An 18,837-nucleotide genomic window follows, 5' to 3' on the forward strand; every position below is an offset into this window, starting at 1 on the left:
ATCACATTTTGCCTCTCCCCCACATTCCCCCATCTTACAAACACAAAGTGGTTTTTAAGTTCAGTTTTAGCAATGCAATTAAGCTTGAAAATGTCCACTCATCACACATGCTGGGATAAAAATTTCTCCCCACTTAATGCTTCAGTGCCAGAGGTGTTAAGTCTGTTGCCAGCAATAGACACTGCATTGAAAAAAATGCTACTCCTAACAGATTAGAAAAATAAAAAGGGAAGCAGCTTAACCAGACAAAACACAGGCATCAAAATAGGTAAGTTCATATTTATAAATGGATCTTTTTTTAGTGTAAACATAATATTTCTAAGTTTACTGTAAACTGTTTTACATTTATCTGATTATGAAAGACAAAGACAAGAGAAACTGAAGGTATTTATTACTCAATCCACTTACAAAGCAGGTGGCTTAATGCAAGCTTATTGACATGTTCATATATGATCCCCTAGGAACATCTTTTCCAAAGTGACAGTAATACTGTCTCAATGTTTTTGCAATCTTCAGCATCTTTTGAGCATATTTAAATAAACTATACTCTATTATGTGTGAAAGAACGTTGATAAGCAACTTGAGTCCTGATGTGGATTAAAACTTCCTCCAAAGGCAAAATGTTAGTACATTATAACTTAATTCTATATACTATATTATGCAGCAAATCTTAACTATAGAAAATATTTCAATCAGTGATGGACTGTTGGTAATTTATAAAGAGGAAATCTATGATCAAGGCAAAACTAGGTAACCACATAATTTGTGTCTCAGTTTCTACAGAAATTTACAGGCTTTCAATTTACTATTAAAAAATAAAACAAGAGACAGGTGAATTTAGCTAATTTTATTAAAACTAATAAAAATCCCAAGGCAAGCCTGGGATCTTTAGAAGTTCTATGGATGCATGTATATCTGCCCCTCCCCCCCCCAGCAAAAAAAAAAAAAAAAAAAAAAAAAAAAAAAAAAAAAAAAAAAAAAAAAAAAAAAAAAAAAAAAAAAAAAAAAAAAAAAAAAAAAAAAAAAAAAAAAAACCTGCAGCTCTAAGTCCTGATTGAATGTTTCTTTCATAAAACAACAAAAACCCAATGTGTGCAGATACTTCAAGTTAGCAGAAGACCAAACAAAGATTCTAAGTTCTTCCATTTCCCTAAGAATTCTTTCAATCTGCAAGTATCTACAATCCAGCTAACTGAAATCAACATTTAGTGTTCATTAGAGCTGTTTTACAGCAGCAAATATTAAGTTAGGGATTCAAATTTCTAGACATAGGAAGAAAATGATAAATACAATCTGAACAGCAGTCTAAATGTTTAATATTGACATTCAAATATATCTGCATTGTGCTGAAAGTTTAAAACAACACAAAAATCTGATTAGACACAACTCTGGTGACGAGTATGCCATATGTATCAGTCAGACTGAATATAGTTCATATTCTGTTCCCAGTATTAAGAATGGTATTTGACTCAGAACTGATATTGTTAACATACAGCAGCCATTTTTTCCTAATTAAGGAATGTCTCAATACATAATATTATCCTTTCTAGATGATCTTTATACATTAAACTAAAATACATGATTGATTAAATTAAGGAATCCAAGGTTAGTAATGAGTGAAATCATATTTTCAAAGCTTGATACTATGTAAAAAAAAAAAAAAAAAAAAAGACCACACAATTCTACTTACTAAAGCAGCTAGTCTTGCCTGCAAGTTTGGGGTCACAAAGCCCATAATATGTGCAAACAAATGCAATACAAGGAACCATGCAAAAATACAGTAATGAATTAAAAGAAAAAAAAAATGTAAAACCTAAACAAAAAAAGGTTTTATAAATACACTGAAATTCAACTGTCTACATAAACTGTAGGTCTAGCATTAGTTGTACCATATAGCAGAGCCAGCACTCTAGGTTCAATGCTTCCAAATCTGCGCAGGTAAGTCATGCCATCTTTGGTTGACTGCAGTACCAGTAAGGATGAAAGGGAGTCAGAGGGAGGACAAGAGTTCTGGAAAATGGTGTCAACTTTCACTAGGCAGTTGAGCCTCAATGTCCACTCTGCAAATGGGGCACTTCTTGTTAGTAATCAACCACTGATCTACACATACTTGGTGGAAAAGGTGCATACATGGAAGGCGCCTGTCATTAGAACAGAAAAACATCTGTGTTAGTAAAACATTCGCATATCAACATACCCATTGGAAAAATGATAACGTGGATTTTGCCACTGACATGTCTACTCTTCCTCCTACCCCCCAAGCTTTACTAGCCTTTCCAACTGTTGAACTTGCTTTTTTTTAGTGCCAAGAAGAAATTAATACAGGCAATGAAGTGAAGCATCAGGTAAGTTAGAAACAACTATCCTATACAATACTGCCTGATTCTACTGTTAGCCTGATTTAAAATCTGTTACAGTTTAAGAAGTACAGTTTAAGCTTCCAGAAAAGCTAAATCTGATACATTAGTACACTCAATTAATTCCTTGCCCAAAATGCTGTAGCACTGTGGGACTTAAATGAAAAATATGAGTAGCATGTTCTCTAATATATTTTAGAAGAGTATCAATTTGGCTTGTCTTATAAGATAGACAGTCAACTTACTGAAGATCATAAAAGAGAATCTACATTCTCCCCAAAGACAATGCATACTGAACAATGAGCATTTTTAATTAAAAACATCTTTAATCATAGTTGGAGGGAAGATTATGAAACTAGTGTAATAACTCCTAAAAAACTCTTCCAATATTTGTTTTATTTATTGGTTACAGTGACAGATAATGCTAACCATAGCTGTTAGCCTATGAAGTGCTGCCAAGAGCAGTGTACCATAACAAAGTACGGCCTCAAAGCCAGAGCATTTGCATTATAGTCCGATATTCAATGGTACTATTTACCTGACATCTTCACCTTCCTCTAATATAGACAAACAGATGGTACACTTTTCCTCTGTGTCTTCTTCTGTTCCTTCCTCCCCATCTTGTTTGCAGTGCAGTTTCCTCTGTGAGAACCAATCAGTTGTTACCTTATTAGTAGAGATGACATTATTGACAAACTGAGTAAAATCTGTTTTAATACATACTCAACATATACTTTGAAAACATTTGATAAACAATTTCACATTTTGAGGAATACTTATTCAAATGCATTTGAACCAAACAGAACCAAGAACTAGCACCTGGAGCAAAAAACCACAATATATATCAGACTTAACTCCCGTTGAATTACAAAGTAGATTGGTGAACTGTGAATATATAATTCTGTAATCTTGCAACTAGTTCTTTCATTTATTGTCTAAGTGTAAATATCTTCATTTCATTCATGAAAAGAGGCCAAAAATATTCCTATTCAAAAGTAGTACCTTAAATCACAATTCATCAGATAATGAAAGAACACTTTTGTGGATGGAATCATACACAATGGTATAATAAACTGCAAATGAAAGAACTCGAATTGCCAAAATTCTGTTTCAGGTATAAAATTTGTAAGCCTTCAAAATCTGAAGTTGTTCTTAAAAACTGAAGAAAAAACTGTATACACCAACTGTGTGTCAAGAATAATTTATTACAACCCTTACCTTTAAAAAAGCCATTACTTTATTTGATGAGTTAAATTGTTGACAGGCTTCAATGTTAACTACCAGTAATTATTTCATTACTCTTCATTTTAGTGGTAAGGAGAGGGAGGAAAAAAAAAAAGTCAAGGCTATTCAAAACAGCTGAACAAGTTATTAAACAATGTGGCTGAAAATGGCAGCTGACCATCACTACTGGGATGGGGAAAGAAACAAAATCCAAGTCATATTTCTCCAACCTCAAAAGATGCATTCAAGAGAGGATTATGTTTCCAACTTTCCTGAATACCAAAGAAGGTACCTTGAAAGCTTCAGTTCTCCTACTCTCCCTACATCTGCACTCATCTCACTTCCCCCATCCCATTATCTAAGATAACCAAATAAAGTTTTGAACGTAAAACACACAACTCAGAAGCACAGTAAATTTATCAGTTGATAACTGAAAGGAACATTATACTGATTCATCTGGAAAACAGGTACAGGAGGAAATGAATTTAAGATAAGAAATAATGCAGAACTAAGCAAAATAGCATGTATGAAATTGGCCATCAAGCTTTAATTTTTTTTTTAATTTTAAGCTTCTTAGCCAAGTAAGTTTAAAAGGCGTATCTGTTTTTCCCCATTATCTGTAGAAATGGGGATTTTCCCATTTCTTGTTTACATTTCTAAAGAGCAAGATTACTCTTCACTTATCTTCATACGGTATCTGCACGTGCAAGTATAAGAAAGAAAAGCTGTATTTTGATCTTGTATTCACAAAAAACACCTTTGTTCAAGTCATAGTAGCTCTTTATTAACACACGGACCAATTTTCATTTTTAGAAGTGGTATTTTAAGTTTTGCTTACAATGCTTTAAACTGCAACATATGGAAAAACATTACTTTGAAGCTGACATTTCTTCAGATTTAAGCTACAAATAAGCATTATCATCTCTTCAAAGATATTACACACAGCCCACAGTTTAAGAAATCCTCACCTTTTTGTATTTATGTGGATATGTGCATCTTTCTATAGTTCCCTGTGTTGCTCCTCGATTAACATTGCCTAATCGTTCTTCCAAATGAATCAGCTCCTAAAAATTATCAAGGAACAAAGAAACAATGTAAGAACTGACACTTCAATTATTTTGAATAAATATTAATTTTATTCTAATTCTTTCACAGAATAACAATGTTTGTCAATTCCCAAAAGTACAGTCAAGAGATAGTACAAAAAAGGGAATGTTGTGCAGGAAAAAATGATGRGTTTCCATAAACACACACAACACTSTTCAATATTTTAAGACACGGGAAACATTATTTTACTACTAAAAATTAGGAACTTTGTCAGCTAGAAATGGTTATCAGTATGTTCACACATACTTGTGTCCAGTGATGACAACACAATTAAAATCTGCTAGTAAGATATTTGCTTTCTAAAAGTCATTATGGCTTAGAAAAAAGTGGCTTAGGTGGAAATACAGTGACTGATTTCTTATTCTCCAGCAATAAGTTGATTAGAACCATGAGACGTCACTGAAGACGTTTTCAGTGGACTAGGTCATTAACTCTCTGCATCTGATCTTTTTTTTTAAAAAAAAAAAGAAAAAGAAAAGAAAAAAGTTCTTGCACTACATAAACAGGACAGCACTATCAAATTTGCCAAGTTTCACTCCGACTAGGAGAGTCCTGGCATGGTTATTCAAACACACTATTACCTTTTACCAACATATCCTGCGAAGTGCTATAGCCTACTTASTGGGGAGGGGAGCAAAAAACAAAATGTAGTGTTAATAACCACCTAAGCCTAACAAAAGACCTAGCAAAAGGTCYAGGGCACCTTTTGTTTACTGACTTTTCAAGAGGTTTTCAGTATCTATTCCCAGCCCACAATTATGTGGTTATTCTATAAATTAAGGGTATTTTATGTTTCTTTTATATCCACGTATAGAACTAGTTCTAACATACACCCTCCCCATATTCCCTCATGACATAGTTTGGCATATATCTATTTTTGTTCTATTACAAACCTCAAAATTGCCCCTGAAAGGGCCTCTGAATGATGTTCCATCCAATCCCGATGAAATGTAACGGATGTGAGGGTAGCCCGCCATGTCTGGTACCTATTCAAACAGCAGACGTTAAGTTAAACCTATTCAGAACAGTTTCAGTATTTTACTGTTCACTTTGTAAAATGCAAGATCCTTTTGCTTTTATTGAATCACTCACTCATACTGCCCTGCTTAAACATAAAATTCCAACTGACCACCTAACACAATACTGCTCAGCTCTCTAAACTATAACCAGAAGCAGAACAAAAGTTAGACTAGTTCTACTATTATAATCTCTCCACATCTGAATTGCGTATTTCTTGGTCTCACTCACCAAGCCTCACAATCTCAATCTGATTTGTATAAACATGCTATAAATATCTACGCATTTTTGTAAGCAAAACTCAAAACTACGCAAGAATTTACTAATAGGACGTGCTATGGTTTCTAAACCACAAGTTTTTGGTACCACAGAAGAAACAAGGCAAATAGTCTAGAAAGTAACCAATACTCTTATCTTACTGAAGCAACCAAACACCTGAAGACATACTTCAACTTTACAGGCAAATTAAAAAAAAAGTAATACTGAAAACTTGGATAAACCTGATAATCTAAAGTCATAGGCACCTCTAAATATATTCTATACTCAAGCATCCACTGGTTCCCTTAGATAGTAGGGGATACTAACAGTGAACAAAATGCGGTGTCCAGTGATACACCCTACAGGCACAGCAATCACCAGCACTTTTCACACAGGAACAGGGAAAGGTAGTTAACATGCCAAGGACCACCTTTATAGCAGGGCTTCCAAGTTCCATTTTGAGCCCCTGAAAACAATACTGACTATATTAGAAATGTTCCAGAAGCAAGAGGTTAGAAAACCTTCAAAATAATCAGCAGACTCAGTTTACTGGAACATGCAGAGTGCACTGATACAAGGTCTGTGGAAGAGACTAGTTTGGAAATAATGTTATGTATTCCAGAAATATTTTCCCCTCTGTGCTGTCCTTATTGCTTTAAGTGGTGGCTCAGAATACACCTTATTAGGCTGTTAGCAAATCAAACATCCCAAATATTATCTAGGAAGTCAGATATTTATGTGCTACTTATTTCCCACAAAGTCTAAGCTTAACATAAAGATATGAAACTGAATGAATGAGTTGTGTGAAAGCCTAGACAAAGTTATTCATACAACATAACAGATCAATACACTACCTTTCAACTTTTTCAAATCTAGTCTGGTAATTAAAGTCTGACAGAGCTAGCAAAGATATCTGCCTTCTTTTGTTTAAAGAACAAAAACAAGAATGCCTAGTTTAAGTTCAGTGCTTTACATGTGGCTTGTCAGCTGATGACCAAGTCACAAACACAGCCACAATATCAGATTTTTTAATAAAACAGAGTAATAGAAACCAGTGATTTTATTCTCAGAATATTTCCAGAATGATAACACACAGGAAGTGCCCCTCTCAAAAGTAACAAAAATATCTGTTGTTCTGGCTTCTAATAACTACTAATTAGAGTTGGAGATGGGAGTTAAGCAAGACAGAATGACTGGTGCAAAGTCCAACAGTGGACCAATTCAAGATCTAAGTTGTCATGTAACATGCAAAATAGATTCAGAGATTACTTACCAATACATGGAATTCAATAAGATTACAGATAAAAAAATTTATATAGAAAGAAATGTACATTCATCTGCTAAAATATTTCATGGATCTGTAGTATCTGTTAGTGTCACAGGTCTTACTGTTTGACAAGACTTAAGTTGTAGCTGTGACAAAGGGGTTTCAGTGTGCAGATAGTGAGCACAAAGATACAGTTATTTGAAAAAACACCTTACAGTGGTAAGAAATCTCTCCTAGGTAATCAGTGATTTACGATCCACCCTTCATTAAACCGTGTAGTTCTACTTTGTCTTCCAATTATAGAAAATACAATTAAAGAACTAGCTCACTGATCCACAATACGAATGTACTTGTGGTTACAGGTTTTTTACTAGATTTAGGTGCAGCTGACATCATTTGGAAGTTTCCATTGTCCGTTAATACACTATGAATTGATCACCTCTACCTAGGGAAGAGAAAATCCCTAACAAAACCTAACTAGTCTTGGGCATCTCTGTTTTCTTGATGCACCAGGATCTGAAAACAGTCCATTAGAAAACCATGCACCTGAGAAGGAAACACTGCACCATGGCAGAAGCTGTGAAGTCACAGGCAGTTCCAGCTCACTATGTAGTAGCACATTATGGCACCCCACTCTAATGCTAGAGAGCCATGTAACCAATCCATAAGTTGCTTGGGATGGAAACTGAAACAATCTCAAATTCCTTTTGTTCATCATTTTGAACTTACTTGTTCTTAACACAGCCATTTAAGGATAAGAAACAGGACTTTATTTGCATCATACTTTAGATTGATTCAGAAGGATAAGACCTCTTGAATAAAGGAACTTTCACAAAATTTAAAAGAATTTCACAGACATACAAACAAGCCTTTGTTTCCCTACCACATGCTTACATAATTATATCCTAATTGCCTCAAAGGATAGAGTTTATCACCTGAAGTAATACACAGCCAGCCAGGTTTCTCCATTGGAAGCAATTCAGCTACCTACTAACAAGCTTACTAAGCTTAATTTTAACACTACAGAAACAATTAAAATCTTCTCAGAGTACATACTGCAATGAATAACACATATACAATAGGAACACTGGGTGGGACAAACTTCTCAAGACTGTCACATTATCATGACTGGGAGTGGTATATAACCTCCATCACGTACAGGCTCTTTCATGGAAAATTCTGAAAAAGCAGCTTACGTTTCCAGCCAAACATAACACTATTTTGAAACAAACACCTCTGTACAGATAAATTGGTGCTATTATCTCAGAACAAGCAGTCCGCTAGCACAGCAAAACCTTACCTAATTATGTTTGTGACTACCAGCTGGGGGGAGGATGGGGAAGAGGGGAAGATCAGTAAAGCCTAASAACAGCCTAACTAAAATCCATTTGACAGTTACTATCAAGACAAAATTAAATATAACAAAGAATTTAGAAAGGTAATGCCAGACTATGCTAAATGCTTCTATGTATTTTTTCAAGGCAGTTAAATTATAATACATACACTAAAATAATATACTTTATATCTGCAAAGTCTGCTACAAGTCTGTCCAAGAACAGCTTGTTCCTCTAGAACAAGTATTACTGGTTTCTGGTTTAGCACTTTCTATTGACTCTATCCATTATCAAGAAAAATTGCAGCAACTAAAAAAAGTCAAGACAAAGTCCGAATCATTTACAACACTGACATTCTGAAGCAGTTTGAATTAACCTGCAGGGAAGATGTTTTCTTTTCTAGCCTCCTTTTTAACACCCTCCATCTTTCCAGGATTCTTTCGCCTATTACTCACTGTTAACAGAGAGAGCCTTCCATTGCATTTTACCACTTACCTTGTTCATCCCAACCTTTCACTCAATGGTTCACATTAAAGATGACCTCCACACTTACTAAAACACTATATGCTTATCCAATTACCTGCTTAGATACATATCAATACTCAAAAAGAAGTTGATCAGTTAATACCTTAATAAGTCAGCTTAAAGCAAGAAAAAAAGTAGCATTTTTCTTAAAGAGATGCTGTGGAAATGAGGAAGGTGTTTTTAGCTGCATAGCTGAAGACCTAATTGTACCTCTGAGAAGACTATAAAATGAGCTCTTCAATCATTTATATTCCACAAGCCTGAAAGACCAGTAAATCATATATATTAAGAAAAAAAAAGCTGCACTACAAAGTTTTATTTTCATATTTGAAAAATGTATAGTTAAACATGATACAGCTAGTCAAGGCTATTTCAAACCTAAAATTGTAACTTGATGTAAGTATTGCAGGTCAAGTTTAAACTTGAGCCAGTTACCTCAAGATATTTCATAGTAATTTTTAAAATGCTGCTGTGCAGAACAGTTACATATTAGAGATGTGACACTTGTATGACTGTACTCTGAGTGAATGCACATCTCATGCATGATTAGATTATTCTGATCAGTGCATCCACCAGAATGTACTAGAACCTACTGGCCTATGTCTTCAAACCCCTCCCAGTTTCCACAATTAGGTGTAAAGATGGCTCTGACATAGGAGAAAAAAGGGGAAGGGGGATAGCATATGAAAGCTGAGTACAGAACACCTGAGGAAAGTTAAGTTACTGTGAGTAACCATGTCTTTGAATGAACATCCAGAGATCTCCCTCTGAACCTGGAATGCAGCTTGCTAGTTAGAGACAAGTTAGGAAGTCTTAAGGCTTGCATCAACCCTGGTCCATAGCTAGCAAACCGTAAAGTCTGGTTAAATTTCTTCCCTTGTTTTTTTCAATATAGGAGACACTTTTTTTTTTTTTTTTTTTTTTTTTTTTTTAAAAAGGGAGTAGTTTTTTTTTTTTTTTTTTTTTTTTTTAAGTGTAAGAGAGCAAGATAGAGAGAGAGACAGAGAAAGCTGGAGTCAAGAGGCTAAAACAGAGGCTAAACACCAAATCCCAATATTGTGTGAGGCTTCCAAACTAATAGTTTTACAAGGTGTGATATCATTTGTCTGCTCCCATTTCTCACCCCAGACTCCCCAACAACTTTAGATTTTGCGCTCCCTGGTTTTCAAAAAAGGAAGCATTTAAGAGCATCTCACTCAACCTCTCCCCTGCAAAGGGCTTCCCATCTGTCACAGCAGTATGTTCCGAGAAGGATTATCTCAGATGGAAGATGAAACTTTCAAAGGCTACTTAGATTTCCCAAGCTGGAACACACACACACACACACACACACCTCCAAGAAAGAGTCACCTTGATCAAAGTAATTGCATTAACTCAAGGAGAGAAACAGCCTAATCCTTGTCTAGGTAAAAGAAAAGGAAGTACTTTTAACTGCTTTTCATAAAGGATTTATTCTGACACAACATTTAAACTGGTGAAAGTAGCCTCAATCAAGCTAAGAGAAGGTGGAGGAAATAAAATCTCCTTTTCTATTCAAATTACCAGAGCTGTTGAACACTAATTTTTTCCCCAATGCATTTTTATCATTTTGTCTCCTCCAGGATAAAAATTGCAATCTGTATGCCAGCACTGACTAGATGAAGACTTAGATTATCTTCATTCAAGTAAAATCTGAGATTGATTTATCACAGTACTAGTGTCATTATAGCCTAAATCATCCATTATGCCCCTTCTGGTACTGTCAGACCACAAAGGGTTTTAGCATGCCTGAAGAGACAGAAGATGCAAAGTCCTATCAGAAAATCTGCTATTTTGGAGTATGGATTCAATATGAATCAATTTTTAATTGAGTTACTGCATGACTTATTTTAAAATTATTTCGGAAAAAAACCTAAGAATTGAGAATATCAACATTTGATGACATCTGCATCAAAAATGCAGCTAATGAGCCTTGTAAATTGCTATTTAGTATAGCCTTTCTTCATCATAAGAAAGTACTTCTGCTAACATTGATCACAGTTCAGATCCTCCTTCCTTTCCTCAAATTCCTGAAGTTCCTAAAAAAAAGTTACAGCACCAATCTAGTCTGCTGCTCATTAATAACTTAAATGAATGTTTTCAGGTAAAATCCAATTAAGTTTGTTAGATGAAAAAACTTGAGTACTTGCTCTATATTCAACGAGGTGCCTGGCACGAGACAATTATGGTGACAGATCTGCTGCACTCATGCACACATAAATGAAGAAAACTTCAATTTTCATTATTGCCACAGAAGGGGTAGAACCACCAAAAGACACTCTTAGTGCTCTGAGCTCACTGTACACGTTACTGCTGGCAGTGCTCTCACGTGTCTTTATGTTCTTCTATCACATGTAATCAGAATACACTTYAAATTAGTCTGAGACTCAGAACACAACTTCAAAAGTCTAACACTTGATCTGATCACAGCAGGGTTCAAAACAGTCCCCAAACATTTGAGAAAATATTGCTTACGGCTACCTACATACTGCAAAACATGCTGTCGGTATAATGCGTACCAAACCTCAAAATACACACAACTTCAATTCCACTTCATTTAATCCCTCCATCCAGGGATTCATGAATTACTGTACTGAGAATTAGATAGCTCTACAAAAATACTTAAAAAGTTTCTGTAGAGTTACAGAGCCCTTTTCCCTCTAACTTTCAGATCAGCTAGTAGCAGCAGTTATTGAGAAGGGCAACTCTTCCTAAAATATTTATCACACATTCAGCAAACACTTCTGAAGGTATCTATCATAGATYCTTCCTTCTACTGCTAAGAAGAAATTAAAAATGAGGTCCCAGCTATTTGTTTGCAAAAAGTTTGAGTTATAAAGATTGTCCTATGAAACTTAATTTACTTAATTTTCTCAGCATACTATGATATGTGGATCAGGTAAATTTAAATTTTCTGGATGCTTCACAGGATTAATAAAAATAAATGACTAACTTATTAGCCCTATGGTGACAGAAACAGATTTAAAAAAGGCACAGTGTTTGACTTAATACCTCCTAATGCAATCACAAATTACTGAACTATTAGAGGGGCCCTTTCCTTTTGAGAAACTAAAGCAACTAAGGTTATCCCTTACAGTACACCATCTGAAATAAATGTGAAAGAGGCAAACAATTTTTCATCCATTTGAAAAATAGACATCTAACCAAAGAAGCATGTAGAAAAATGTAATTTATCTTCTTTCCTGTGCATCATCTATACATAATAAGAATTTTGGTGACTACATCTAAACACTGAATTCTACAGATTGCTCAAGAAATCAATGGTAAGCAATCCATGCATCAAGGAATTACCAGTCCTGAATCATCACTGAAGTGCTTGCAGATTATCATCATGTTAGTTAAGTAGCAAGGAGCAAGCAATGTAAGAACRAACTATGAAGAAGTAGCTACTACTACAGCACTGATTGAGAACTTGCAATTCAATCTCTAGACGTCAGTTCTTACCTCCAATAGAGGTAATTTAGGATGTGTAAGACTTGCTAAAATTTTAATTAAAAATCAACATGCATTTGTCTACAAACAGGTCCACAATTTTGATTAGTAGTAAGCAGGTTAAATAATGAGTTAACCACTTAAAATACCACATAGAGAAGTCTAAATACACTGAGTTAAACTAGATTTATGTTGTGGTGAATTTTAATTGAACCATGTTAAGAACGTTCTAAATAATGCTAAAGAACATTCTTTCAAAAATATCACACTGTAAAAGTCATACACCTAATTGTTCAGGTTTACCTTTATTTTCTATTCCTTTATCTTCTACTGTAGATAAAGTGTAACAAGGAACTAGTTCACCTCTCCCATTCTTGTTTCTTGTAGCACTTCATGCTACAAGCTTTTACTTATCACAAGGAAAATTAGGTTGATGGAAACCAAATATTATCTGAAAACAACCAAATTTTTAGATGGAATTACAGTTGTGCTGTATACAGATTTTTTTAAAAAGCACCTGTGTTAATCATCAAACACTGGGTAGAAAATTGGTACCTTTAACATTCTATAACTCATTAAAGAATCTAAACTTTAAAAATCAGATGCAGAGGGTCAATGCATTGTGATGCAAGAAATAATTTAATTCAGGTATGTTTCAGTTTATAAGAGCTGAAGTTAGAAATGTTAGTGTCCTAAATTCTTATCTTACTAGACACCAGTCTGTTCTAGTGACCTATCTGGGAGCAATACAAAGTATTTTCTTGTTCAGCTGAAGCACTAACTTGTACAGCAATCTATCCATATCCAATTAAATGCAATAAACTTCAGAATAATTTTCCTGACAAATTAAAAAAAAAAAATTATTAGCAACAACCAATGATCACAATTTTTCACAAGCTATTTCCTTACCATTAGAGGAAGAGCCCCTATTTGCAAGTGATGAAGTCGAGGAGGTGCATGGTAATGGGCCAAGTGAGGGTGCAAGGGCCCTGGTGGATAAGTAGCTGCAGTCACACCAGCTTCAATTCCTAGTTCCCTGTCACATGAATGAAAGTGGCATTATAGTAAAAGTATATCTTGCTCCAAGATACAATTCCACTGCTTTGGGAAGCGTACAACACAGCTCAGCTATCAACACAGCAGTTTTATATAAGACTTTTTTAAAAAAACAAAAAAACAAAAAAAACCTAGACTTTGCAAAAAGCCATCTTAGTCTTACCACAAAGTCTTCCCACTTTAATGATGAGCTACAGAGAACGGCACAGAAGTGTCACACATGCACCTCTTCCCTTATGGTTCAAAACTAATAATAAAATATCTTTTATCCAGATAATAAATACATTGCAGAATTTAAATCAGTCTTCATGCTCAATGTAATTTTAAATAAGCTTGTACCTCAGATCTGAACTTTTATGAAAAACATTAATGCAAGAGCAATCTTCAGTAATATTCTACTAGCATATTTTAAAATTAGTTCTTTAACTGCAGTCAGTATCACTCAATTCCATTTTTAAAAGCAATGGACAAATAAAAATAAAATACAATAAAATAAAATATAAAAATATAAAAATATTTAATAGATTAATATTAAATAAATTTATTTATATTAATAAAAACATATTAAAGACATTGAGCATTATAAGCAACATCTCAAAGCCTATCATCATCTACGCATTTTAAACTACATGTACACACAGCACTTTAAAATCACAGCCAGTATTATCAACACATCTTAGGTCTTTTGTTCTGAGAACATGTGAGTAAAGTAACAAAACACGAAAATAGCATCTAATTACTGACCAGGCAGACCTCTCTGGAGCTTGTCGAGGATGGGAAGACATTGTCTGAGGCACRTGAATATGATGCCCGTGACCATAATTGGGATGCATTCTGTGAGGATGTGGAGGAGGCCGTTCATGAGCACGTCTAGAGAATATAAAACAGCAACAGTTAACTTCATCAATTTTTAGTATCAAGAAAGTAATGTTTGTAATCAAACTGTCATATTCTGAATTACTAGAAGCAATCTAAAATAAAATATGCTATGCTGTATTTTAATTTCAACTTTAGAGATAACTTAGAAACTAACTATAATACAGATATAATATTCAAATACGAAATGCATCATAGTTTCATACATGGTGATGCACTAGATACGCTACAAATAGCTTTCACTACTGTAATCTGGCCTCATCTACCAGACAGGAAGACAGAAGGACCTGACAGTTTTAATCCTAACCTTAAACTGCAAGATGGAAAGCAGTCCAATTCACATGATAATCAAGTAAAGATTCAGAGTGATTCACATCTGTGCTACAGACCACATTCTTAGTTTGTTTATAATAAAACTGTACTAGAGAAAAGCTTAAGTAAAGATTAAACTAATTAGATGATATTTTCCTTGAAACATGCTTGGGTCTTAACTCATGTTAGCACACAACTTTCATAACGCCAACTGGTATAAGCAACTAAAATTTTGGACAAAATCTTCTAAAAAAACCTGCTGGCTGAATTTTGCTACTTTACCATTTTCCACTTACAGAAAAAAAGTTACTAGTATTCTTATTTCCTTTGCATTCAATGCAGAGAATAAGTTTTTATTCTAGGTCAAGTAAGAACCTTGATTTTTCCAAAAGCAGCACACTGCCTTCAGATTAAGYGTCATCTTAAACTACTTGATAGCATAGATTAATCATTTTATAAATTTATGGAGATGCTTAGAAAGTTAACATTATTTTACTGTCCATTGTTCTCATCACTGCAAACATGCTTTTCTCCAAAGACATCTGTCAAACTTGTGTAAGTTACACTAGTAGTATGACTTTTCCACAATGGCAGAGACCAATACATGAATAGACTGGTCAGTAGAACTTACTCCTAGTCTTAACTCCCTTCAGTTTTTCCAAAGAACTGTAGATCTGGAGCAACATATCTGAATAAGGGAACATAACAAAAGCACCTCCATAGTTCCTTTACTAAAAACTGAATGCCAATATGCCCACTTTTCTCAAAATGAGGACACATACACAGCTGCATCTTAATTTAAAAGAAACTTTATATTCTGTGAATGCAAGACTCCTGGCTATTTAGCTCACAATCTTACCATAAAGTGGGTGATCAAATTTATATAAACAAAAAACGTGCATGCTGTACAAATGCAGTGTACCCTCACACACTGACTTTTGCATATTTTGTCTGATCAAGGTTCAAAGGAAGCTACAGCTGCTTTATCCACACCTGTGGCACTACAGTGAGAAAATGACTCTAACCATTCTCTGCCTGCAAGCCTGAGAAGTCTTGTATTGCTAGACAGAAGATATATAAGACCATTAGTATCCCATGGTATTTCTAGAAACACAGGATGAAACAACATCCCAAGAACTCTTCAAGATGCTGGGACAAGAAATCTCAGTCTGGCCACCTCCAGGATACTGTAAATAAAGTGATCTCAACTTTGTATTACGTAATAGACCGAAAATACTCAAATTTCTGTTTATAAGAATATGATATAGTTTATACTGCGTTAGGCTAAGACATTTGCAAGACTAGTTTTGCATGCAATTTGCATGAGTACTAGAGGGAAAAAGAGAACAAAGGATGAATAAGTTCAAGAGTACAAAACAAACCTATAGAGGAAAAGGCTCACTGAGCAACAGAAAACACTGCCTGAGACTCATGACCTCAGAGAGTCTGATCTTGTGACCAGAGAGAGTTTCAAGGAACAACTTATTAACAATCTTTGGCTACAATTTCTGTATGTACAAAGAAAAACCACTAGGCAAAGTAGTGCCAAAAATCACAGCATTTCTATCAGAAAGTTTCCAGAATTGATGAGACAATTACCACTATTTCTCCTTAAAATTTCTTCYACTTTCAAAGGCTTGAATGTCCTAGCTTCTAAAATTAGTTTTGGAGTACAACTGTGTAATCACAGGCATACACAAGGGGTACATCTGTGTGTTTAGGCTGGATTTAGATTAGGGTGTTTAGTGGTTATGACATTTCCATAGCAARGATGACAAAAAGAACAGATCCAGATTCAAATAGACCTAAATTTTCATGACAGAGGATTCTGTTTCTTTCCTAGAAAGAGCATGCCATCTCTAGTTTCGTGATCAGACTTTCACAAAATTCAGCATCTTAAAAAAGAAACAAAAGTATGTTCTGTAATTGCTTTTTGAGAGGGAGTAGAATTACTGCCTATACATTTTTTTTCAAATGTATTTGAAAAAACTGTTTCAAAAGTTGTTTATCTTTAAATCCTTTAAAACCTTTAAAACCACTGTAAATTAGTTACCAGTAGAATTTGCATAACCAAGTTAGGAGCAATAACTGGAATGCTCATTCTTGTAGTTCTTAGATATCTAAAAACATTATTTCTAGAATTAAAAAAAAATTCAATTACTTTGTGGTTGAACTCCAAACCAGTACTAACCTGATCACTGCTGACACTAATGTCACATGTCTAGTTTAACAACAGTAGTAGTATTTCTTAAAAAAATATTAAAGCTACATCTCAATATTGGTCACATTCTAATACAGATTTTACTCACTCTCTTCCTACTCCCCACTTCTAAAAACATAGAAGTACAGTAAAGCTAGATAGATGTCTAAAGTTCAATCTTTGTAAGACCTGGTAAGTCATCCCTTCTGTCAAGTTATTTTAAAACATTAGTTATGTGAAAAGAATCTCAACATTATCAACAAGGCAAAATACACTTTCAAGGAACAAATTCAGTAGTATGACTTACAGCTTATGACTTACTTTCTAGGCTGTCTAGCTTGAAAAGTAATCCTTGCCTGTTCTCTGGAGGAAAACTAATGGGCAAGAGAGGCATGAGCTTCATACCTCTCCCACACCCCACTGTACCTCTTGCCTTACCTGAAGGCACTGCTGAGAGAAGTAAAGGAACAAGTTTAGTCTTAGTGTTCACCCAGCTGTGATGTTATGTGAAGACAGTTCTTACCATGGTTTAATTCTAACAGTTCCTAACCATGCAATTACAATTTGAGATTCATATGCAACATTTTACAAACCTGAGGGAAACGAATTATATGTTTAGACATTGTTCTGAGTACATTTGTGACATACGTTGGGTGCTGCATCATTCTTCTTCTCTGGACCTCCATCCTCTGGATCACTTCATGAGGATGCAGCCTCTGTGCTGGAGGTGCTGTTGCAGGGATGTGATGGGATATAGGCTGGTGTGTAGCTGGAAGATGCTGTGGAAGCGGAGCAGCTGCATTGGCTAAAGGATGAGTTGGTGGTGGAGGCGGAGGTGGAACAGGATGAGAAGATGCATGAGAGGAGATTGAAGGATGGAAGGGGTGCACTGGATGAGGAATAACATAATCTACTTGAGGAGGAGGTTGTGGCTGTGCAGGAGGATTTCCATGAGAGTGGGGACATGCAGAAGCTTGATGGTGAAGAGGTCTGGTCAAAGAAGCATCTGCAATGAAAACATCAAGTACTTTTAATCTGGTCAGAGGTAGTTTCCTGGATTAAATGTTTAAAAGAGAGAAGGCGAGAGAAGCATCTTCACGCATACGTCAGTATTAACAATGTGAACAGTGGCAACACAGGAATACTGTAAGAATATTAAACTTAACAGAGTGATTCCAATGGTATACCCTAAAAGTCATCCAAACTTCCAGCAGCCAAAAATACTCCACTTGCTAATACTGGTGAGAAGAAAAGAAACAGCTGTGTGATGCAAGCTGAAGGAAATATGCAGAAAGAAAACAGGAGAAGTCCTGTTTCAAGTTTGTATAGCATTTAACACTGATTTCTGGTTTTCTTCAGCACTAAGCCACCTTCACAATCACAAAATTAATTTAAACACCTCCCGTGAAGTACATACATGCAGTTGTTCAAGGCAAAAAAGGAAAGCCCTTCCTTAAGGAAATCCAGAATCAAAAGGAAGGGGACAWGGAGAGGGGAACAAAAAAATCCACAACAACAAAATAATAATAAAAAATAAAATAAAAAAACCCCACACACACAACCTCGTGGCAGCTTCATCCAACTTCAGATTCCAAATACACTAAATAAAGGAATCTATAACTCTTCTGGGCTAGGAGGGAGGCTTTTTAATACTACGTTTTTCCCAAGTCTATTAAGTTGAATTCTGTAGGAGACACTAAAATGCAGACTCTCAGTCTTCACAATCATACATTAAAACCAATTAGTTGATTCCTTCAGCCTGCTCAAGCAGAACTCAAAGAAAAAAAAAAAAAGAAGGAAGGAAAAAAGGAAAAGGTATTACTAAGAGCATGA

At 35.0% G+C, this 18,837-nt stretch overlaps 1 protein-coding gene across 5 annotated transcripts in view; it reads right to left on the minus strand.

The window, feature by feature from the left end:
- Positions 1–1,299: 1,299 nt before the first annotated feature.
- Positions 1,300–18,837, minus strand: part of RNF111 (ring finger protein 111) — a 51,024-nt gene continuing 33,486 nt past the window's right edge. For 3 of the 5 annotated variants that reach the window (XM_085303336.1, XM_085303334.1, XM_085303333.1), the window contains exons 8-14: positions 17,653–18,010; positions 14,361–14,486; positions 13,470–13,596; positions 5,582–5,674; positions 4,550–4,645; positions 2,896–3,023; positions 1,300–2,141 (exon numbers count right to left, since the gene is read on the minus strand). In XM_085303336.1, coding sequence (XP_085159462.1) covers positions 2,024–2,141; positions 2,896–3,023; positions 4,550–4,645; positions 5,582–5,674; positions 13,470–13,596; positions 14,361–14,486; positions 17,653–18,010 — 1,046 coding nt within the window. In that variant the 3' untranslated portion in view covers positions 1,300–2,023. The remainder of the gene's footprint in view (positions 2,142–2,895; positions 3,024–4,549; positions 4,646–5,581; positions 5,675–13,469; positions 13,597–14,360; positions 14,487–17,652; positions 18,011–18,837) is intronic. The other 2 variants (XM_085303337.1, XM_085303335.1) reach the window with 2 other exon arrangements.

Source organism: Rhea americana, unplaced genomic scaffold, assembly GCF_003343005.1.
Source record: "Rhea americana isolate MKP2758 unplaced genomic scaffold, rheAme1 scaffold_2, whole genome shotgun sequence".
Lineage (NCBI taxonomy): Eukaryota > Metazoa > Chordata > Aves > Rheiformes > Rheidae > Rhea > Rhea americana.